The following is a 22,776-nucleotide window of genomic DNA, read 5'->3' as shown; positions in this document are numbered from 1 at the left end:
CTCAATCCTATTGAGCATCTTTGGAAGGAGCTGAAACATGCCGTCTGGAAAAGGTGCCCTTCAAACCAGAAACTGGAGCAGTTTGCTCATGAGGAGTGGGCCAAAATACCTACTGAGAGATACAGAAGGCAGGAATCATTTGATTGCAGTGATTGCCTCAAAAGGTTGTGCAACAAAATATGAAGTTAGGGCTACCAACATTTTTGTCTAGGCCTGTTCCATGAGTTTGCAGCAGTGAAAACAGCTGTAAATAAACTCACACACTTCTGGTAAAGAGAACACTTTTTACTCAAGTGTAATATATATTCACGTTTAATGCAGAACAGTGTTGTGAGTGCATATTAAGAAAAATCTAAATTTGACAACCTAAAAAGACCAGACGTTTTCTGAGTTAGGGGCCCAGGGGCCTCCGGTTATCTTAAGGAACCCCTGCTGGTGTGTAAACTCTATGAATTCTGATCATACTGTATATAGTCTTTACATCTACTATAGTTTGAGGTCAGAAAGATATCTGGCTGTCTTAAACCTTTTCTAAATTGCTTTGACAGAAAACCGTAAATATTAAGCATATCTTTACTCTGGCCAAACAGTTTGGGCACATATCTAACACATATACTGTATAAAGCAACCCAGGTGGAACCTGAACACACAATTCCCAGCAGCTCAAGAAATGTATGCCTTATTAGGCTACTGGGCTTTGACATGTTTTGCTGAATTTTGTACTAAAAAAATGGTTTTGCGAAAAGCTTTCCCTCAAAATGGCTATGTTGGCTAGGTTTTCACAATTTAAAATGGCCATGGTTCCCCAGATATTATAAAAATGACAGATTGCAATGAGTGGAAACATTTCATCTTTATATTTGTTTACAAACATAATTCAGAGTTTAATAAACTCCCATTCAATCTCACATATAAATCTTTAGTTATTCTAATATTCCAAGAGAAGCTGTTAAATTAATATTGCTCTGTATGTTTTCACTAACTAAGTAAAATTGTTAGGGAAGGGAGCAAATGCTGGAGATTACAATGAGATTACAATGACAGACAAGTTCACAACTGCAATCTGTGGCCATTTATTTTTAGAAAATGTTATGTACTGTATGAAACCCGTGAATGGGGCACAGTGTCCTTCTTCTGAATAGATCACTGTTTCTGTGGCTGTTCTATGGGTATGAGCAGTAAAAGAAATCTGACAAGACTAAGTGGCTAGGCATATCAACATTTCAAAATCAATGTATAAAACTGGAATAAAAAATGACAATTAAATAATAATAACAAAATACAAAAAACTTTTCCAAAAACACGTGTTTTTTTTTATTATCCTAAAAAAAGTCCTTGAAATTCCAGCCAGGCTCTGTGCAACCTACCTCAAGTAATCGGTTTCTCCTTGAAAGTGTGCTTTTTGTTCCAACATCATGTTTTATTTCAAAATTGAACTTTAAGCTGGAATTGGAGTAAAGACCACTTAAAGACTGAACCCATGTTCAAAGACGCTTACGCAATACTGGAATCTATGATGGGAAACTGTGGAAAAAATACACATATACACAAAATGCGAAACAAAGCTGTAAAATTATTCAAATAGTTAATAATTCAATTATTTATTAATAAAGTTCTTCATTTTATATTTATATAATTTAAAATGCTGTATATTTTAGGTAGGAGAATCCCTCTGTGAATGACGTTTAAAAATAAACAGACGAACATAAGAATGATGGAGTAAAAACACATTTACATATATAAAACGTTCAACAAGATAAGCTGTTTATAAAAGGAGTCCTTGCAGAGATCTGAATTTACAGAATTTAAAACTGCCATGTTGACAGGGTAAACTGGAGCTGGTTTCTTTCACAGACTGAGTAAGAACCGGTCACAATATTTCAGAACTAAACCTCCGTTCTCGGCAGAGTCTTTCTCTGACTCAGAGCAGCATGTGATTGGTCAGTCAGGATTCTGCTGCTCCACCCACTGACATCCCGATCAGCTCTTATTCTGTTATTCAAAAAGACGTAACACAAGTCATCTCATCAGCCAACTCCTCTTCCTCGTGGCTCCTGATGGGCTCCTCGTCACTGTACACGGGTCCCATGTCCGTGTGGTTCAGGAAGCCTTGACTCTCTCCAGAGCCTCCACGACTCAGGAGATCACTCGCAGCACTTTCCATCTCATCTATGGTCATGTGACAGGCATCTGCAATCTCACGCTTGGCGAAGGCTACAAATTTTGGGTCTTTGGCATACAATCCCAAACCCTCAGAGATCAAGACCTGAGAAAGGCAAAAAGAGAATCTAGAGTGACTAATGGCACTATACATGTCAGACTCATATATATTCTATTTTTCATATTATTTTTAGAATATAAAGTCCATTGGTTCAAAAGAATATATATCTAAATCAGTTATACTCGACTCCACTCTACATCTCACACAGCAGCATTGCTAATTTTATGAAGAGCTCTTTGCTTAGATGCTGTTTCTGTAATGCTCCCTTAATGTTATTTTAGCTAACATGTTATACTGTTACTGTAATATTGATGTAGTCGAGCTGTAATGTTATTATTGCAATGTTGCTCTCATGCTCTAGTGTTTCTCCGCTCGTACCGCTTCTACCAGACTGTCAGCGCTGCCTCTCTTCTCGCTGTAGTGAGGACTGAGTTGGGTAGGGACTCTGAGGGTGGTGTAGGCTCTATACGGCTGTCCCCCTCCACCCGTCGAGGGTCCCGAGTACCATCCCGAACTGGGATGCCGCACCGACGCAGGCACTCCGATGGCACCTGCCTTTTTGTCCCAGATGCCTACACTTCCAGCGCTTCCCGCTCCCTCCTCCTCTACAAGGATAAGGGGAGCGTAGAGGAGACGGCCCCGTCGAGGGCCGGTGTTCGCCCAGGATGCTGTTGAACCCGTGGACGATCTAGCGCTGCTGCGACGAGAATCATAGCTGCCGTATCCCTAAAACAGAGAGAGAGAAACAGACTGAATCAGACAGGTTGAAACTCACTTTCATAATGTTAATTAATTAATTAATTAATAACAATTAATTATGCATAATTACATCGGCAAGTGACCCTAAACCTAACCCTAACCATATAGTAAGTACATGTAGTTAATTATAATATATAAATGTATATCTACACTGCAACAAGGACACCTTAATATCAAGCGTAACCCACACATTTGAAAGTGTATAATGAACAAAAAAAAAGATATTTTGCAACATTACCTGTGAACGTGCTCTGCAGGGCGGGGAGTTCTGATGGTATGTTCCTGGGATGGGCAGATCATCGCTGCTACCTTGTCTTCTTAAACACTGTATGTTAAATGAAGCCTTTCTCCCTGAAAATGGACAGTCATTAATGCACAGATTAATTTATGCAGGTTAAGTACACTCCTGTATTACACACTGACGCATACACACACACACACACACACACACACACACAATGCTATAATTAAATAATTACTAAATACATTGATCACAAATGATGATTTTACCAGTAGGTGTTGCTGGCAGCAGTCGTCTCCGTGCTGTCCTCCTGCCTTCACCATAACTGTTTCCATAATGATTACCGTAGACAGGGTGTCTCATAGAGTGTCCGTCATACATGTCTCTATGTCCCGGGAACATTGTGCTGTCCTCTGGAAAACCATGCCTGAGTGAGGGCAAAAAGTTTTTATGTATTGTAATCCATGAAGTTAATCAGCTTCCAAATTCGAATTAATTCATTCAGGCACAGGCTAAAACTTTGCGAGTACCTTTCTCTAGAGATGACGCTCTCGCTGTCCTCATCTTTTCCATAGAAGCGCTGCTCTCCGGGGTACTCTCCGCCTTCCTCTCGCCGAGACAGAGGAGAGGAGAATCTATCCCTGGAGTCCCTCCTGAAGGAGAAAAAAGGAAACCTGCAGTCACCGGGAGACAGGAAGAGACCAGGATAAGGGTGGTGCTGCTGAAGACTTTGCTGAATGCTTACCTTGGGTATTTGTAGTATGATGATCTATCAAATAAACAAAAACAATACGTCACATAATTGACTGATAAATCACATAATAATTATGAGGTATAATATAAATAAATGCAGATCAAATTACTAGATTTACCTCCTGGGCAGCTGGTCAATCACACCATTTTTGTGTTGATAATGAAAGGATGAACGAGTGCTGTCTCTTCTCCTGAAATTCTCGTGTTCCAGAGCGCCGTTACCGTTCTGTGTTTTTGCTAAGGAGCTCCTACGTCCCAGTCCTCCGTTCAAGATGCCTTCTCCTGAGACAGGAACAGGAGCACCGCTGGGAGTCGTGGCCAAAGAGGAGCGCCGACTTTTGCTTGAGGGCTCAGCGTGGCCTGCATACCCATTTTCATTCTAAGAGGACAGCATATTACATATACTGTATAAAAATGCAACAACAAAACATTCCAAATCATAGACATGTTTAAATGTATATACGAAGAGTTCATTTGCAAAAACAGATCACAATGTATTTGAAAAGTCATGTTTTTATCCTGCATTTAAATAATATCAATCAAACTGTACAAAATAATTTTATTTGATTTAATAATAACACTAACAATAATAAAAAAATAATAAAAATACAGCTAACTAACGCAATAAATTGCAGGAAAACATGACAACACAATTAAAAACACGATTTATGAAAATTAATACTAATGGAATTAGGTTTTTGCAAATAAACTCTTAATATATTTAGAAATTATATTTAGATTATTTAGAAAAAAAAAACAAATCAGATGAGTCAGAAGTGACAGCAAACACATTTATAATAAATTTCTATTCTATATATATTTTCTATTTCAAATAAATTCTGTTCTTTTTAACATTTTATTTGCATTGTTTTTGCAACATTGATAATAGAAATGTCACTTGGGCACCAAATCAGAATGTTAGAATGTTTTCTGATGAATCACGTGACACCGAAGACGATGTAAGAATTTGTCTGTGGCTCATCCTGTGCAAAGACTAAGACCGATGACACAGCAATTTTGCTCTGCAACTTTTTTTTTGAGCAATGTTGCTTAAGCACTTTTCCGTTAAGATTCTATTTCTATTGTAATATTTTAGATCGGTCATAGGCTCTGTGTCTTACCTGGTTGCCCAGCAACATTGCTCAATAAGTTGACGAGTGTATCATCAGCCTAAAAAGCAAGTAGAGGCTCAGCGGCTTAATGGATAAGGCATTGGCTTGTGGAGCTGGGGATTGTGGGTTCAAATCATATCTGGGTTGTGAGCCTTTTAGTCATGTTGCAAGTACTCACACTTTAAAAGTGTGCTGCAAAATTGATTACTGATATTACTCAACTTGCACTGCAGGTGGTGCACTCTAAGTAAGGAAAGCAGCTATTAGCAATCATGAACCCTATGATTGACATGTAAACAGATTATACACCTAGATATATGATGAATGCTAAGGGAAGAAATGCAAGTTTATATATTCATTTCATACAGCCGACCAAACCCCAACATCTACACCTACACCACAAAACCCTCAGCCTAAACTTCCATTCATTACATGATATCTGCTCCTGCCTGGTACTCAAATTACCATTTGTCTCAATAGACCAAGTGCCTTATTACTCTAAATAATTATCTAATCCTTCAGTCTCTTGATTATTTAGATATAATGGGCTTTTTGTATTCAGCAAATTTATAAGATGAATTCAGTATGATTCAGTTAACTGATCGAAAAATAGAGTGATTAAATTACGCTCCAAACTGATATTGATGGACCAAGTGATAGAAACCTTATAATGAGCGTCATCCTCTTCTTGCTCCTCCTCCAGACCCTCCTCTTCCTCCTCCAGATCTTCGTTCATGGCCAGTCTCATTTCTGGCCCCAAGTCCTGCAGAGTTCGCAGCCCCGCCTGACACAGATGCACGCGGAAAAAGACAGGTACGACAGTATATATGCAGCTCAACAAATCACCAAAAACACTGAGGAAAATACATTTCTGTAAACAATTCAGAAACCGCCACATGTTGGTCAAGCTGGTAAAAAAAGCAAGATTTCAGGCTGCTTTAAATACGAGAGGGATCCAGTGGACTAATGGATAAGGCATCAGTCTTCAGAGCTGGGAATTGTGGGTTTAAATCCCACCTGGGTGAAAAACTACAAAACTTAAAAAGTTAAATTACAGTCCTGATCATGTGAGAAGGACTGAGGCTATAAACATAACGATTGGTAATTTAAAACCAAGTAACACTAGAAGAGAAAATCTATAGTTATGAAGGCATGCGCTTACTACTACTGAGATTAAATATCAAATTTGCAAAATGTCCCAGTGGCCTAATAGATAAGGATCACCCTCTGGAACTGGGAATTATGGTTTCAAGTCTCACCTGGGTTGCAAACCTTCAAATTCATGGAAAAACTGATTTCATCAATTTATCAAAGCTAAGCTGTCTGTTAAATGATGAAATGAAGTCGAAGCTTGATGAATTATAGCAATCATATGAGATGGATTGAGGTTATTAACAAAACAACTTAATTTAAAACCAAATCAGGTGACAATGCAGTTTTTTTTCACTTTACTTAGAATTACTGACTGAGACCACATGGTTAAGACTAAAATAAGGCCTACTGGCCTAGGTATCAGCCTCTGGAGCTGAGGATTGTCTCACCTGGTACTTGAGAAATAGCTCCTTTATCTAGTATGAAATGTATTGTGAAACACAGTTTGTGAACCTGTAAGAATGATGAAATGCATACAGCAAGGACACAAACCCAAACATGTAACCTCAACCTACCAATGACAGCACACCCACAGAGAATGATAAAAAGAGACTGTGTAAGGTGATACTCGGCATGAAGACAGCCTGGATCACAGCTCTATGGTGAAGACTTGTAGTTTAGTCTGCTTCAGTGGATCATCTCTCAACGTGGGATTTGTACAAATACATTAGATAATTATCAGGTCATCTGTTTTTTGTCATTTAATTTAGTGCAAGTGCAGGACATAAAATGTGTGATTTAGCAAATGCTATGATATTATTTTGTCCAGATAACCTGTAAGGCAGAAGCTGGGATAGAGATCTACCTGTAAAGCTGAAGGGTTACCATTCTCTGAATCTCCCAGGCCCACTTTCTCTTTCCTTTTCCGGAACTTCCTAAAATAGTCCTGGATCAAGAATGTGGCATAGAATTTACCCACAGTCACTTCTTCCTCTGTAAAAGAACCAACATAGAAAGTTGTAAACGAAACAGCACAAAAAGTGAAAAAAAGTGTGTGCGACTATGCTTTTTTGGGTTTTGTAGCATTCAGAACTGAATTTAGGATGAACATATACGCCATTTCCACATTCATAGAATTTTTATTTACTATTACTTTTGTCAGATTAAAGTTGTGAGTTTTTCTTTCATTGACCGAAGGGTACCAACAATTTTGTCCACGTCTGTATCTATATAGGCCATTACATACAATGAAATTAAATTACCTAAACTATGCAATTCAGTAAATTCCTCTTCCTGTTATTTAAATTCCAATTCCGGTCAAATTCACACTTGTGAATGAAAACGTAGCCAATTACATTTTGAATTTTTCCCAACCCTGGTGAATTGTAGTCATTTTACTGATTTAAAGAACTACATCAATAAGATACACAAAGAACTCACCAGCAGGGGGTGGAATAACCTCATCCAATATTTTGGGCTTCATTCTCTTCCAGATCTTCTTAATGATGATCCTCAGTTCTTCGTTCTCTTGATCAGGGTTCCCTGAGAACAACACGTTACAGCTTACACACCTACCTAAGACCATGTTCTTTTACACACACATATTATCTTATTCATTCTCAAAAAGAAAGTTTTTTATGCATTTAGAAAATATGTAATATTTTATGCATGATAACCTACAGTTCATGGTTGTGTGTATTTAAATATGTATGAAAAAAACAAACAAAAAAAGATGAAGGAAGGAATCCAGTATTTATATGCAAAGCACACTTTCATATGAATCATCCGTAGCTCAAATAGAGCGGTGAGTATGCAGAGGGTGTGTGTGTTTGTGTGCACACCCATACTGACCCTCAGTTTTAATTTTCAGAGCAGTTCTGACCAGAGCGAACAGGGTGGCGTTGAAGGTCACCGTACCATCACTGTTCAGGGGCATGTTCATGGCAACCAGCCTCTGACAAAAAAACCCCCAAAAACAGAGAGAGATATAGTTAGAGAGAAAAAACAGAAGTACAGACCAAAAGGATTTTGTGCGTGTCTGTACTTTGCAGGCCACACGGTGAGGACAGAGCTTCCCAAATCCAAGCGGCGGCTGGATTCTCCTGAGCAAAGCCACAACATCCAAATGCTTTATACGACCCCTGGAAAACAAACACACATTTAATTAGACTTTTTTGTTTAGATTTCTAAAAAGCATTAGAGAGAGACTGATAATCTTACTTGGCTTCAGGGTCATACTCTGACCAGATTCTTTTAAACTCATCCAGGTGATGCGGTCCGAGAATCGACCAATCACGGGTCAGATAGTCAAAATTGTCCATAATGACGGCGACAAACAGATTGATAATCTGAAAAAGCACAACAGTTGCAAATCACACTGAAAATATTTTAGCCATCATAAGGTTAGCTAGCGTGCCCTGCATTATAATTACTGTACAGTTCTGAAAAAAAAAAACTGTACAGATATTTATTTGTTGTTTTGTCAGAAGGAAAAGTTAAATGTTTAAATATAAACGTTGAAGTTATGAACAAAACAAAGCTTAAAAAAATCTTCAGGCTTTTAATATTTAATAAATCTGAGAAATTATACAGCCACAATTGTTTACCAGAAAGGCGCAGAGCATAAAGAAACTGATAAAGTAGACAATGGCGAAGTTGCTGCCGCATGTGAATTCTTCCCCCGCCTCATAGTCTGACTCTGGGTCACAGCGCTTTCCTGGAAGACTGGACAACATGATCTCCTGCCACGCTTCACCTGTTGCACACCTGCACATACATTACATTTATGCACTTTTACCAAAAACAACTTATGTAGCATTCAAGGTATACAGTTCATGCATTTGAATCAAATCAGAGAACTTGCTGGCACCATTTTGTGAGCAATAGAAAAACACACTCTCTCACCTGAAAAGAAGCAGCACAGCTTGTGGAAAAGTCTGAAAATTGTTGTTCCTGTTGATTTGTGTGTGGTCCTGCATGGCGATCTTTCCAAATGTCTGATGAATAGAACATTAATTAATAATTATTACTTTTGAACTGATTGGTTGTATTCATAAAAAGTCTGTTTCTTTAAAAAACAACAGCTATAGCAAAGACACACACACACACACGCGCACAAAAAATAATAATAGCAGAATCAAAATTTAAATGCCAAAAAAATAAGGTTAATAAGATAATATATACATTTTCCCAGCCTCCAATTACCTGCATTCCAATCACAGCGTAGATGAAGAAGATCATAGCGATCAGGAGAGCAACATATGGCAGGGCCTGAGGGACAACAAGAACATTTAGAACCTAATAATATGGCTCATAATATGAAAAATGTGTTAGTAACCATTGTCTTCTCACCTGGAGCGATTTCACAAAAGTCCAGAGCAGGGTACGAATGCCCTCTCCCTTGCTGAGCAACTTAACCAGTCGCATTACACGAAACAGACGGAAGAAAGTTATGGATACACGAGAGCTGTCCTCTGAGCTCTACGGAGAAATAAAGGACAATTATTTTTATAATGGGACATTAATATAATCATCGCTAGAATCTAATAAGACCAAAGGCATACTTGTGACAGAATAAAATATATTAATATATTAAACTAATTACCATTGAATTTAACTGAAACTGTACAACATGCCAAAAAAATCTGTGGTAGCATATCTTACAAAACCGTATCTTTTTAAATTCTGTTGTTTGCATAAGGAGAACAGGAACTCACACTGAACTCCGTAACTACAATGTCTACCACACTTCCCACCACAATCAGAGCATCAAAGGAATTCCATGCATCGATGAAGTAATGCTGCAGAACAGAAATAAATAATTAAAAATCACCAAGATATTAAGAAACTTGAAAAATTCAAGATGAAATAAAGGTTCAAAATGAATGGTTTGAGATGGGTTTAAGTGGTTTTAAGACGATATATCAGTAACTCAATCCATATAATACTTAATAGCAAGCAAATATATATCACATCATATGAAAGGACTGACCCTGAGTCTGAGAGCCAACAGTTTAATGATCATCTCCACAGTAAAAAGGCCGGTGAAAACCATATTTAGGATGTCCATCACATGACTAAACAGTTTGGACTGGTCATAGTGCTGTGAAAGAATCCAGAAATAGTGTTAATTCAGAATCAGACCTATATATGTTTTTAGATTTATGTCAATTTATAGATGCCTTCTTCAAACGTACAACTGACTTCTCTCTAAAATGGTGCTACTCGATACTATTTTATCACTGACCTTAAGGTTCATGTTGGATTTTTAAGTATGCTCATATAAGCTCAGATTCAAAATACCAAAAATAGACTGAAATGTCTTTGTCTGTGTTTCTGCATGCTGATTATACAGCTTTTGTAAGGCTTGTCAGACTCAGCTGTTTACCTGCACAGCCAGAGTAACGGTGTTGAGGAGAATCAGCACAAACATGATGTACTCAAACCCTGTGGAGTTGATTATAGACCAGAACTTGTATTGCACTGGGTTTTTTGGGATGTACAGCTTTAGTGGCTGGGCCTTCAGGGCGTATTCCACACACTGTCTCTGTAAGCAACAAAAAGAAGGAGACATAATGTGAGATTATACACACTGGAGTGCAGTAGTCCACAATTCAACATTACATCTTATATATTTACTTTTAATACACATTTCATGTCTTATTATGAACAGTTTGACTTTGCATGTTTTTCAAATTAAGAATCTTTTTCACCTTCAATCAAGGGATGAGTTGCCAGGTTTCACAATAATCCTGCCCAATTACTTTTCAAAACTAGCCCAAAACTAGTCTAATTGTGTTCCAAGGAGTGGGGTCCCTGGTTAAAACTGAATTCTGGGGGTTAAAATATTTTTTTAGGGTTCCCCAGTAAAAATTGTCTTTCAGTGAAAATAAGTGTCAGTGTCACTTGATCCTTCAGAAATCTTTCTAATATGCCAATTTGAAGCTCAAAAAATATTTATTTTTATTATTATTATTATTGTTGTTGTTGTTAAAAAAATGTCATTCTGCTTGATATTTATGTGGTGGATTCTTTGATAAGTGGAAAGATAAAAAACTTTATACCTTTGAAATAGAAATCTTTTGTAACACTATACTGTCATATTTAATCAAAGTTATACCTCCTTGTTAAATAAATCAATAAATCACAGTACTGACCCCAAAATTTTGAACAATAGTACATCACATTACAGGGGTAAAACTGGTTGCAAATTTAACTATAAAATGTAAAAACATTTTAAAATATTCTTTTAAGTAGCCTTTGGCCCAACCTGATTTTTGTCCAGCTCACAGTTCTTGAACTCAGCCTCTCCTTGTTCACGAAACGTAATGATGACAAAACCCACGAAGATGTTCATCATGAAGAAGGCAATGATGATGATGTAGATGATGAAGAATATAGAGATCTCCACGCGGTAATTGTAAATGGGTCCATGATTCTCTGCATTGGCATCAATGGCCTTGTAGAGCAACCTGAATGAGTAAAAACGGGGATGTGTGTAAACATGGTCATGGTGACCTTCAGTGACATATGGAGGAAGATGTCAGAGGAGCAGACTCACGCTGGCCAGCCCTCAAAAGTGGAGACTGTAAACAGGGCCATCATTCCCATTAGTACATTATCAAAGTTGAAGTCGCTGTTGATCCAGATCCTCTCTCTCACCATTGGATGACTCACATCTCCATCTTTATACACCACAAATGTGCCCCTGTGTCAAACAAATAAACACACACACACAAATGAGGCACAAATGAATGTACACATAAACCATGAACACTCATGACACATAAGCACACATGTTGCCCAAAGGCCCACACATGTGGTTAATGCAAGAACAGAATTAAACAGGAATGACAGATGCTTAAATATGACATACTTGCACTGTTCTGGAGTGTTTTTAGCTTCATCTGTGCAACGATAAAATTTACCCTACAAAATACAACAGTAACAATGCAATAAAAGGTACATTAGTATGCTAATGTTAAACTTGTGAGAGCACAAGATTTAGACAGACTTTTGGCATGTTTGTGTGTGTGTTTAACCTTGAAAAGCTGAACACCGATGCAGGCAAACATGAACTGAAGTAGTGTGGTGACGATCATGATGTTTCCGATGGTCCTTATAGCCACAAACACACACTGTACCACATGCTACATAGGGAAAGAGAGAGAGTTTTGTTTTCTTTCTTTAAATTTAGCAAGGATGCATTAAATTGCACAAAAGTTTAAGGAGGAATATTATAAAATACTTCTATTTCAAATATCATTTCTTTTTTTAGATTTTTCTATTTGTCAAATAATAATCCTGAAAATCCCCATCTAGAATGACCTCTGAAGGATCATATGACACAAATTTGGCTGTATACTATTTTACTGTATATTTTGTCAAATGAATGATGTCTTAGTGAACACAAGGGACTTCTTTAAAAAAAAAAAAAAACAGCCCAAACCTTTGCATTTACTAAAGATTAGAGCATGTAATCATCGGGCAAAGAAAAGGAAAGTGATATTATCATAATTGGCTAATTGCATATATACATGCCTTTAAAACATTTGCAAAATAAAGCACAGATACAAACATTAATAGCTGTACCTTGAGTCCTTTGGCTCTGTTGATTGCTCGAAGAGGCCTCAGAACTCTGAGCACCCTTAGGATCTTCACTACAGAGATGGCACTCGAACTAAAAGAGAGAAAAAAGCAAAAAAAAATTACTTTGTACATGTGGCCTCAAAAAGCATAGACTGATTTTCAATTCTTTTTAACATCTCAGTATGATTTATTTGGTTTCATAAGCAGTCAACTCATATATTACCCCCTTTACATCGTCAGACTGAATGCATGAATTCCTCTTTTTTCACATTTTTGCCCCAAAATAAATACTATCAATATGTAAATTAACAGTTGAAAGCATTAGGGCATCAGATTTTTGTTTGTTTGATTATTTATTTATTTTGAACTGAAATTCAAAGCAGGAACCATCTTCATTTATCCACCAGAGGGCGATGCATACACTTACATACACTGATCCATACATTAGATATCTCACAGATTAGCAGAAATTATGAACACAGATCTTGTGATATCTGTATGAGTGCGTTGGACTTACTGTAAGAAGAAGGAGACCAGAGACACACTGACCACCAAAAGATCCAACAAATTAAACCAGTTTCTACAGAAGGAACCCGCATGGAGGAATGCGCCATGCACTGTCATCTACACAGAGACAAAGGAAAATAAATTTGAATAAAGTTAAGGACATTTCAGTGTAGCACCATTTAAGCTTTTTACCAAGCATCAGATTGATTAATCGACTGGTACCTTTAGTAAGATCTCCACAGTGAATATAGAAGTGAAAGCATAATCGGCATAACCCAACACCTGTAGAAAGCAAAAAAGTATTTTTTTGTTTTACTAGTATGATTGATGTTCAGTGACAGATTTGTTTGTGTATATGCGATTTAGATAAGTAGGACATGCTCCTGCAGCATCCATTGTTGTACCAAACAATCATGGTCTGAACTCTCACTAGAACATTTTCTTAAATCTTCAGGGAAACAATAGATTGATAACCATGTTGTTCAAGCCCTTGACTCCAGCTCTGACAACAAATCTCAATTCTGATTGCTTGCTCCCAATGTTGTTCCAGTACTAACTAACAAGGATGCTGATCCAAAAACATGTCCTACTTAAAGGTAAATCATGTTAGGCTATATGTTTGTGTGTGTGCATGCGTGCAAGATGACTGAAGGATGGCGTTCCCCAGCTGGCTCTGAAAAGCTCCTGCGACGTGCCAATCTGGACAGCTGCAGTAAATAACTATTTATGATGCTGCTTGTGTGTGAGCAGCAAACTCACATTGTTTCTGAAGGAGTGAGCTCTGATAGGATCCTCTGCAGCCAGGGAAATGCTGCTGAGAATGATGAAGACCAGGATGAGATTAGTGAAGATGTGGTGGTGGATGAGGGTATGGCAGCCCACTCTTATTCTGAAGGGAGACACAAAGACAATTCACATGTTTGCGCTGTTTAAAGTAAATTATGACAGAATTTCATTTTATCTCTTTAAATGGTCAAGCACTGTCTTGTAATAGCGTGTGAGTGGTGCACACTCACGGGTTGGTCTTGCTGAGGCAGAAGAATGCACTGCCCTCTGGGATTGGTAGGACTTTCTCTTTAGGAGGAGCAAAGTCAGCAACATTCAGCTGCGTTTTCCCTTCTTCCAGCAGAGAAGAACAGAAAAAAAGAGAGATGGAGAGATAGACGGAGAGAAAATGAGATCACAATCTAGCTCTGTCACTACTGTGGCCTTAAGTAGCCAACACTAAACCTCAGGACACTCAGGACAAAGAGGGACTATTGATGCTGTAAGATGAGTATTTATGGTCACAAATGTCTTCTAAATCACTACAAAACTTTTTAGAATCAACAATCTGTTCCAATGCAATATGCTGTCTAACGTTTGTGCACTTTACCTTCATCTTCTCCCTCTTCGGGCTCCTCCTCTTCCTCATATTCATCATCCATGTCCACCTGTTGAAAACATAATGAATGGAAGAACTCAATGTGATAATTATTCAAAAGCGACAAAGACAGAGGAGTTCGAATCCCATACCTTCACCTCTTCATTCTCTCCTTCAACTTCACCTTCCCCTTCACCCTCTCCCTCTTTTTTTTCCCTATCAGGATCAAAAGAAGCGCATGTCAGAGTTTATAATTGTTTTTGAATATACAGAAAAGTGGGTGAAAATGCATCTTTTTTGCATTTTTCTAAAATAAATCATTATCAGCATAATTTCAGTAAAATGCTACAATGAAAAACAAACATGATAATTATTTAAGAACACACTCGTTCTTCTTATTGTCTCCATCCCCTCCTGCTAAGTTGTCGACAGCGATGGCCAAGAAGACGTTCAGCAGGATATCTTAGCAACGGTTAAGATCCAACAAACACACAAACAGAAAATTGACAAACCACAAAAAACAAACAAAGAAATCAACATTTGGGATTGTAAGTTATTTTTGCTTCTGTGAACAATGAGTCAGTTTCTGAAAAAATGTTAAGTATAGTGCACTGATGTTTTGATGCACAGAAATTGTGCATTGATGCATCTCAAACAGTAAAGCTCAAAACTAACAACGCAATGGCTGTGGGTTAGATTCCCAGGGAATGCATTCAAATCAAATGTTTACCTGTAGTGCTGCTCTGGTAATAAAAGCAATAAATATAAATGAATAAAACTGTTGGTGTTTCGTTGTTTTCATGATATTAGATAAACAAAATGAAAGCATGATAAATAAGTAAATAAAAAGATAGTTTCAGGCAGAAAAGGATACAGTTACCACAAATGAACAAAATCACAAAGTAAAGACAGACGATCATTCCAGGGAAAACCGGGCCTCCATATGCCATAATACCATCATACATTACTACATTCCAGTCTTCACCGGTTAAGATCTGTAGAGAAAAAAAGACCTACATTAATAGCTCAGTTATACAAAAAATGTGAAACATTGACTTTCTTTGGATTCTTAACTTACCTAACCTTTGAAACAGATTTTAAAAACATCACAATTCTTTGAAAAAGACATCGTAAATTTCAGATTTTTGATTACTTCTATTTTTCTTTATTTGTGAATAACGTGATTCTGAGAATAAAAGAATATACCGATTTCACTGCTGTAGATGAGTTTATTACCTGAAAGCAAGTTAGCAGGGCCTGAGGGAAGGAATCAAAGGTGCTTCTCTTAGTCTGTGTCTCATCAAAGTTGAACTTCCCTCCAAATAACTGCATGCCAAGCAGAGCAAAGATGATGAGGAAGAGGAAGAGCAACAGCAGCAGGGAGGCAATGGACTTCATTGAATTCAGCAGAGAGGCCACCAGATTGGACAAAGCCGTCCAATGGCTGAGGAGGACAAGTGGGGCAAGAATTAGCAGGGCGGAAAAGTGATGAGGAAAGAGAGAAACAACAGGAATGAGACAAAGGCACCCGACGAAAGAGGGAATTAATGTTCTCTTCTAGACAATAAGTAAATCACTCATGCTTTTGAACATGATTTCAAATTTGACAGAGTTAAACCTAATATTCAATTTCCTTAAGAAATAAAGATAAAAAATTATTTAAGAGGCCTCTGTACCGTGTGACTTTGAAGATCCGAAGCAGGCGGACGCAGCGCAACACTGAAATGCCGAGAGGTGGCATGATCTCCATCTCCACTAGAACTGTCTCCAGAATCCCACCGCACACGACAAAACAGTCAAACCGGTTAAAAAATGCCACAAAATATGCCTGCAACCCCAGACTGTACATTTTCAACAACATCTCCACTGTGAACAGTGAGAGCAGAACCTTATTGGCAATGTCTATGAGAGAGACAGAAAAAGAAAGAGAGATAGACAAACAGATGTAATTACATTCAAACTATTTTTGTCAACTTGCAGGTTATCGGTAAGAACACCATGATAGGCTCCTTTAAACCTTATGAAAACTTCAGTACGAAAACTTTAGCCAATAGCATTTTATAAATGAACGTGTTGCTGATACTATGGGACAATGCACATGCCATGTCAGTAAGGAGATGTTTGGAAACGTCTACTTACCCTGAACATCAGTGAGCCATTCTGGTTGGTTATAATGTTCGGAGGCACTGAGAGCTGTGTTGAGGAAGACCAGGATCAGCACCAACCAATAGAAAGTCACAGATTTCACCGCTGTACGGCAGTTTCTACGAATGCAGCGGTTCCAGCGGCGCAGGGCACGACTAACCAAACACACACACAAACAAAAATATGAATCACTGTATAGATTTTTACATTCATATGACAAAAATAATTATGCTTAATGTAATATATAATATAAAAACATTTAGAGGGCATGTATGGCAAAAAATCTTTTACATAATGTCCTTTGTACCGGAATACAATATATAAATATCTGTAAAACAATAGAAAGGCACTTTAAATTCGAAACTGCTTATCATAAGACTAGTTTTTATAGAATATATCATCCTTTACTCACCCTCAAGTTGTTTCATTTGTTTTACGTAAGTTTATTTTTTTGTTGAACAAAAAAAGATATTTTAAAAACGTTAATGCCCTCCAATGACTAGTTTAACAACACAATGGAATTCAACGGGGACCATCAATAGTTTGAACCATTTTCTCCAAAATCTCTTTTTTTGAGTTTAACAGAAAAAAGCAACTCATACATGTGTGGAATAACTTGAAGTTAAATAAATGAAGATAAAATGTTTTTTTTTTTTTCTGCAAGTTTATTAAAGGAATAGTCCTTCCAAAAATGAAAATTTTGAACAGCAAATTTTCATTTTTAGGTAAACTAATGCAGAAAGTGTAACATTCGCATTGTTTTAAGCATGAACAAAATGTAACTAGATTTATGTTTTACACATAAATTAACACAGCGTATTAGCTAAAGTGAAGTTTATATATCCAGTAGACAGACCCTGAACTACTAGTTTGTCCTCACAGTGACTCACCAGCATGGGATCTTCATAATGCGAGCGCTAAATCAAAGCACAGTGAACAGAACAAACAAAATGGCAATGAGCTCAAAGACAAGCACAACACAGAGCAATTGGCAAAATGCGCACTTTGATGCATTGCACTTAACAGAGATCCAGTTCAGATACTAAAACAAAGAAAGCCAAAGAAACCCAGAGTAATGAACTGACTTGTAAGAGAACAAAGAACACAAAGAAAAGAGAACATAATGAGCCGCAACTGAGAAATTAAGGGATGACACTCCATTACGGCTGATAACAACTTCCATTAGTAAGCCGGCAGTACAACGCAATGACAAATGTTGTGTGTTATGCTGTTTCTAATTATAGTGGGTATGTATGTGTGCGTATATTATTACCAGCAAGCAGCACAACAATCTGTGTGTTCCTCATCTATGTTTTCAGTGTTCTCAGAGGCCGTTTCACTGGCTGGAAGACTTGCTATAGCATGTGAAAAAACAGGAAGAAAGTAAAAGATACACAGAAAAGGATAGGTATGTGAGAGACAAAGAGAAAGAATAATGTCGGCCACACATTGACACAGTTTTGGAGAAAAGCAATCTCTCTGAAATAGGGTCAAAGCACTTAATATGGGTCCAACCGAGAGATGTGATTTCTAGCCCCAGATGTAAATTACACAATTAGACCAGACAAAGTTGAGGGGGGCTATATATAGAACAGCGGGGGAGTGAAGGGGTCATGCGTCTCGTTCTGATTGGCCGTACCGTGGGTTTCATTTGAGTGGCTGAACCAGCCAAATTTTCCCCTCTTCTTATCAGCTAGGTCACGCAAGGTCACACCTGAGGGGAGAGTGAAAGATCCAGAGAGAGAAAAAGAGTGAGAGACATGGAATAGAACAAAATGGGAAACAGAACAGATGGAAAAGCAGGTTGGGGGAGAAAAAGATGGCCACTGTTCTGCCTGAAGATGTTTGTAAATGTCTTACATCTTTGGTAGTGGGTGGGGAATGTTTTAACTCAAACATCAGTAGTGAGATGAGATGTTTAATGTATGTTCGGTACTCAGTTTATTATATTTTTAATTAGACGTCAACGTAACTTCCATTCCAATTACAGACTGTAAGTATATATGACTGTAAGATTGCCTTATTTTGTCTTAGTTTGTCTTTATTTTAGCTTTATTTCTATTAACAAAAACAATGAACAAAAATATTATATATTAATTAAATGTGCACAATATTTAATTTTTAGATTATTTTTATTTTCTATTATATGTCCCATTTTAACTTTAAAACTATGGTCAGAAATCATGGGAATAATGACAATTATTATATTGTATTGAATTGAGTTGAATTCCATTGAATGAGTCATCATACATCAAATTATATAGCTGTTATTCTGTTTTATTTAGGAGGCCCTCAAAAAGGGATCAACATATTTAGGGCTGTTGAGATCGAAAACAACATTAGTTAATTTTCTCTGTATGGTATAATGGCATTGGAGAAACAATGCTGATCAACAATGAACAAGTAAAACCAAGGACAAAGGGTATAGCTGGTTACACAGAGCAAGAGATCTCACGTCTGTTTCCGTCCTCATCAAACTCATCAATGTCCTCAGCCTGAGTGATCCAGTCCATATATCCACACAGATCTTCCTCCATCTGCTGCTTCTCACGAAGCTTCTGGAAATCTCCTCGAGCTTTTGCCTTCTCCCTCTCCTTGGAGAATTCTCTACACACAAGTATGGCCTGTTAGACAAGCAAAACAAACGCACACACGCACAATACACACTGTAGACTTTCACACTCTGTTTAACGGAGAGGTAAGCAGCACAAGGCAGAATCTTTGGGGAATTCTGTTGTCTGTTGCAGGAAATCAAACTCTGCTATTCAGGTGAGTCAAAACATCTGATATCTGCTCATCTACTGCTGTCCTCTGTTAAACGATCACAGACATGCAAACAAGTTACACTGCACAGATTATGATGTCATAAAATGCAGAAGTCATGAATATAAATTGGGTTGTGGACTAACTGCTTTAATACATACAAGTGTAACGTTCTGTAGCTACTATGGTATTCAAGCTTTCAGAGTCAAAACTGAAACAATAACATTACGGTTAGAAATAGGCAAAAATCAACTGCACATCTTTTTGCGTGTGGATCATATATGGTTATTACTAAATATGCACAGTACCATTCAAAAATTCGTAAGAGTCAGTAAGAAATGAATGCTTTTATTCAGCAAGTATGGATTAAACTGAACAAAAGTGAAAGGATAAATAATTATGCTAAAAAGGATTTATAACTAATGTTTTTGAATGTTTAATTCATCAAATAGTGCTGAAAAAAAAGTGCAAAATATTTAACAAATATATTTAAGATTGCATAACAGAAATAAATTACAGTTTAAAATATATAAAAATATTAAAAACCGTAATAATATTTTACAATATTACTGGGGGGTTTTTATCATTGGTGACCATAAATGACTTTAAAAACATATCAACGATCCCAAACTTTTGAACAAAACACACTGAACAAAACTCACCCGCTCAACACACCCAACACAAGATTGAGAACAAAGAAAGATCCAAAGATGACCAGGCTTACGAAGTAAACCCACGGCAGCTCAAAACCAATTGCATCATTCATCTACCGAGAGGAACACACAGACAAAGACAACTGTATCAGTGTCATACACAATCACTTCCTTAAAAGATAATCGTGGTCCATAACAGTCAATCTGAAGACACGGTTTACGTAGTTACCCAGTACAAGACGTCTGTCCAGCCTTCCATTGTGATGCATTGGAACACTGTTAACATGGCAAAAAAGAAGTTATCAAAGTTAGTTATGCCGCCGTTTGGTCCATCCCACTTTCCTCTGCACTCAGAGCCATTGGTAAGGCACTGACGACCGTGACCTGCAAACGCACACGGGAGTGGATCATCGTCTGCATAATTATCTGCGAAAGATAAGAGACAGACAGATGGAGTAAGACATAGAGTGACAGAGAATGCATATAAATATTTTATGTGAGTGTGTGTAGTTACCTGTGCCTATAAAATAGCAGGTGCGATGCATTCGACCGATAAAGAGCTCCAGTCCAATTATGGCATAGATGATGATGACAAAGAGGACAAGCAGAGAGATGTGCAGCAGGGGAACCATTGCCTTCATGATGGAGTTTAACACAATCTGCAGGCCTTCACACACACACACACACACACACACACATCATCATCATAATGGAGCACATTCTGGAACCCAAAACCTATATTTTTGCATACGAACAAACATTCCCAATCTCCATTCCCAATCTCTTCATGCCCATTACACTAGTTTAGTATTTTAATATTTTTTTTTCAAATAATCAATTTCAAAATATTTAGCATTTCGTTAAGACGTTCATTTATTTTAGGCAAATTTTTCAATTACTTACATGGCACATTCACAGACGTTCAAACGTTCGGGGTCAGTAAGATATTTTTACAATGTAATGTGCTGTTGTCGTCTCTGAGCAATCGAATGCAGCATTGCTGAAAAATATTAATTTCTCTTTTTAAAAGAATCTTACTGACTCCAAAAATTTGAAAGGACTTGTAATTATAGTCAACAAAAACATTTTATTTGAAAATAATGTTCAGTATGACAAAATGTGATTTTCATTTCATCTTTGCCATAATCAAAACAAAACAAAAATCTGTAACTCTGTAATCTTTAATAAGTTTTTAAATATTTTATATGAATGACTGACTGAATAAGTGGTTAACTGACACCAACATCAATTTACATTAATCAAGAAAACGAGAGCCAGAACACAATAACACTACACATGTACATAGTCAATATTTTATTATTTGTGTTTTCTGGCAGAAATAATGGGTATTTGAACAAGAAGTGTCCTCATTCAATGTCACCTTGCCTTACTGGGAGAAGTGCCAGGATTAACGTGCACATGAGGGAGAGATACCATCATACAAGCCAGTAGGCATGAAAGATCCACACCACTGCTTCAAAATGTACTGTGGTGGAAGTCAGTGGTTTACATGATACTGTTTCCTGACATTTTGACCAGCTTTGCCTTAGCTCTGTCGTACAATAGCTAATGTAATAGCGTGTTCAGCACCATGGACAGTGCTCTTTGAAATCTCCACCAGCATTGTGAATACAAAAGCAATACATGGCTTTTTGGTTAGTTGGTCTGTAGCCCCTTTCACACATACAGAACCTTTTTTTTTAAATATCGGTAAATTTGTTCCAGCAATTTACCAGTATGAGAAGTAGTAACATTACCAGTTACCCATCTGTATAGGTAAAATACCATTGAATAGTTAATAACAGCGTAAACATCACATTTAATAGCCTCATTCTCTTTCTATTACAAACACAAACTCACTGGGCACTCCTGAAACCAGTCTGAGGGGTCGTAAGACTCTGAAGGCCCGGAGAGCTTTGACATCCAGACCTCCCGGTTTCCCAGGCATGTGGGAAGTTGTTTCACCGGATTTATGAGTAGCAGTCTCTAATACCACACTGAACAAACTGCAAAATACAAGCAACAAAACAAATATAAATACATGTGATTCAATAAATATGTATTTCCTTTTTCTTTGGAGCATTACAAGCTGTTAGTGCATAAATAAGATCCCTAAAGTTGCAAATATTAAAGTTTCAAAACTAAAGAAATATTCTTGTTTAAAAGTTATGACCAGTACACACCCCCCTAAAACATCTTGCTTAAACACACCCCCACATCTCTATGTCACAGTGTGGGTTTATTTTCAAACATCGGACAAATGTTTACATAAGAAAGAAGGCGGAGCTATTATTCTGGCGGTAGTATTGCTGCTGGTGCCACGTTCGCTGTATTTCACTGTCAAAGTGAAACTACTTTTGTGCTTCCAAAAGAGGACACAACTAGAAATCAGTGGTTAAGTTGTGTTTTAAACGTGATGCTACTGGTCTTATTGGATTTAATGATATAAACTAAGCTATGCTATGATCGACTGAATATATTACAAAACTGTAAACTAAATTTATTAACTGTGGAGTTGGAGAATGAACCTATTTCCAAAAAAAGTGGAGTGTTCCTTTAAATGAAAGGTTACAACATTT

General features: G+C 37.3%; 1 protein-coding gene across 1 annotated transcript in view; it reads right to left on the bottom strand.

Annotated features, from left to right (window-relative positions):
* Positions 1–838: 838 nt before the first annotated feature.
* Positions 839–22,776, bottom strand: part of cacna1fb (calcium channel, voltage-dependent, L type, alpha 1F subunit) — a 32,391-nt gene continuing 10,453 nt past the window's right edge. Inside the window, exons 5-48 of the mRNA XM_043247375.1 lie at positions 22,058–22,203; positions 20,712–20,864; positions 20,427–20,623; positions 20,207–20,310; positions 19,237–19,388; positions 18,421–18,495; positions 18,055–18,136; positions 17,672–17,698; positions 16,776–16,936; positions 16,313–16,538; positions 15,873–16,080; positions 15,511–15,631; positions 15,023–15,098; positions 14,789–14,852; positions 14,649–14,706; positions 14,290–14,392; positions 14,033–14,162; positions 13,496–13,555; positions 13,284–13,390; positions 12,770–12,857; positions 12,220–12,327; positions 12,054–12,106; positions 11,739–11,885; positions 11,448–11,649; positions 10,566–10,724; positions 10,170–10,280; positions 9,895–9,978; positions 9,530–9,658; positions 9,383–9,448; positions 9,083–9,174; positions 8,785–8,944; positions 8,399–8,526; positions 8,223–8,319; positions 8,030–8,132; positions 7,619–7,720; positions 7,044–7,171; positions 5,751–5,870; positions 4,094–4,353; positions 3,967–3,990; positions 3,752–3,874; positions 3,491–3,648; positions 3,219–3,331; positions 2,600–2,947; positions 839–2,266 (exon numbers count right to left, since the gene is read on the bottom strand). Of these exons, the coding sequence (XP_043103310.1) occupies positions 2,000–2,266; positions 2,600–2,947; positions 3,219–3,331; positions 3,491–3,648; positions 3,752–3,874; positions 3,967–3,990; positions 4,094–4,353; positions 5,751–5,870; positions 7,044–7,171; positions 7,619–7,720; positions 8,030–8,132; positions 8,223–8,319; positions 8,399–8,526; positions 8,785–8,944; positions 9,083–9,174; positions 9,383–9,448; positions 9,530–9,658; positions 9,895–9,978; positions 10,170–10,280; positions 10,566–10,724; positions 11,448–11,649; positions 11,739–11,885; positions 12,054–12,106; positions 12,220–12,327; positions 12,770–12,857; positions 13,284–13,390; positions 13,496–13,555; positions 14,033–14,162; positions 14,290–14,392; positions 14,649–14,706; positions 14,789–14,852; positions 15,023–15,098; positions 15,511–15,631; positions 15,873–16,080; positions 16,313–16,538; positions 16,776–16,936; positions 17,672–17,698; positions 18,055–18,136; positions 18,421–18,495; positions 19,237–19,388; positions 20,207–20,310; positions 20,427–20,623; positions 20,712–20,864; positions 22,058–22,203 (5,620 nt within the window). The 3' untranslated portion in view covers positions 839–1,999. The remainder of the gene's footprint in view (positions 2,267–2,599; positions 2,948–3,218; positions 3,332–3,490; positions 3,649–3,751; positions 3,875–3,966; positions 3,991–4,093; positions 4,354–5,750; positions 5,871–7,043; positions 7,172–7,618; positions 7,721–8,029; positions 8,133–8,222; positions 8,320–8,398; positions 8,527–8,784; positions 8,945–9,082; positions 9,175–9,382; positions 9,449–9,529; positions 9,659–9,894; positions 9,979–10,169; positions 10,281–10,565; positions 10,725–11,447; positions 11,650–11,738; positions 11,886–12,053; positions 12,107–12,219; positions 12,328–12,769; positions 12,858–13,283; positions 13,391–13,495; positions 13,556–14,032; positions 14,163–14,289; positions 14,393–14,648; positions 14,707–14,788; positions 14,853–15,022; positions 15,099–15,510; positions 15,632–15,872; positions 16,081–16,312; positions 16,539–16,775; positions 16,937–17,671; positions 17,699–18,054; positions 18,137–18,420; positions 18,496–19,236; positions 19,389–20,206; positions 20,311–20,426; positions 20,624–20,711; positions 20,865–22,057; positions 22,204–22,776) is intronic.

Source organism: Puntigrus tetrazona, chromosome 8 (genome assembly GCF_018831695.1).
Source record: "Puntigrus tetrazona isolate hp1 chromosome 8, ASM1883169v1, whole genome shotgun sequence".
NCBI classification, from domain to species: domain Eukaryota; kingdom Metazoa; phylum Chordata; class Actinopteri; order Cypriniformes; family Cyprinidae; genus Puntigrus; species Puntigrus tetrazona.
Note: the sequence above shows the minus strand (reverse complement) of the source record. Positions and strands in the feature narration are given on the sequence as shown.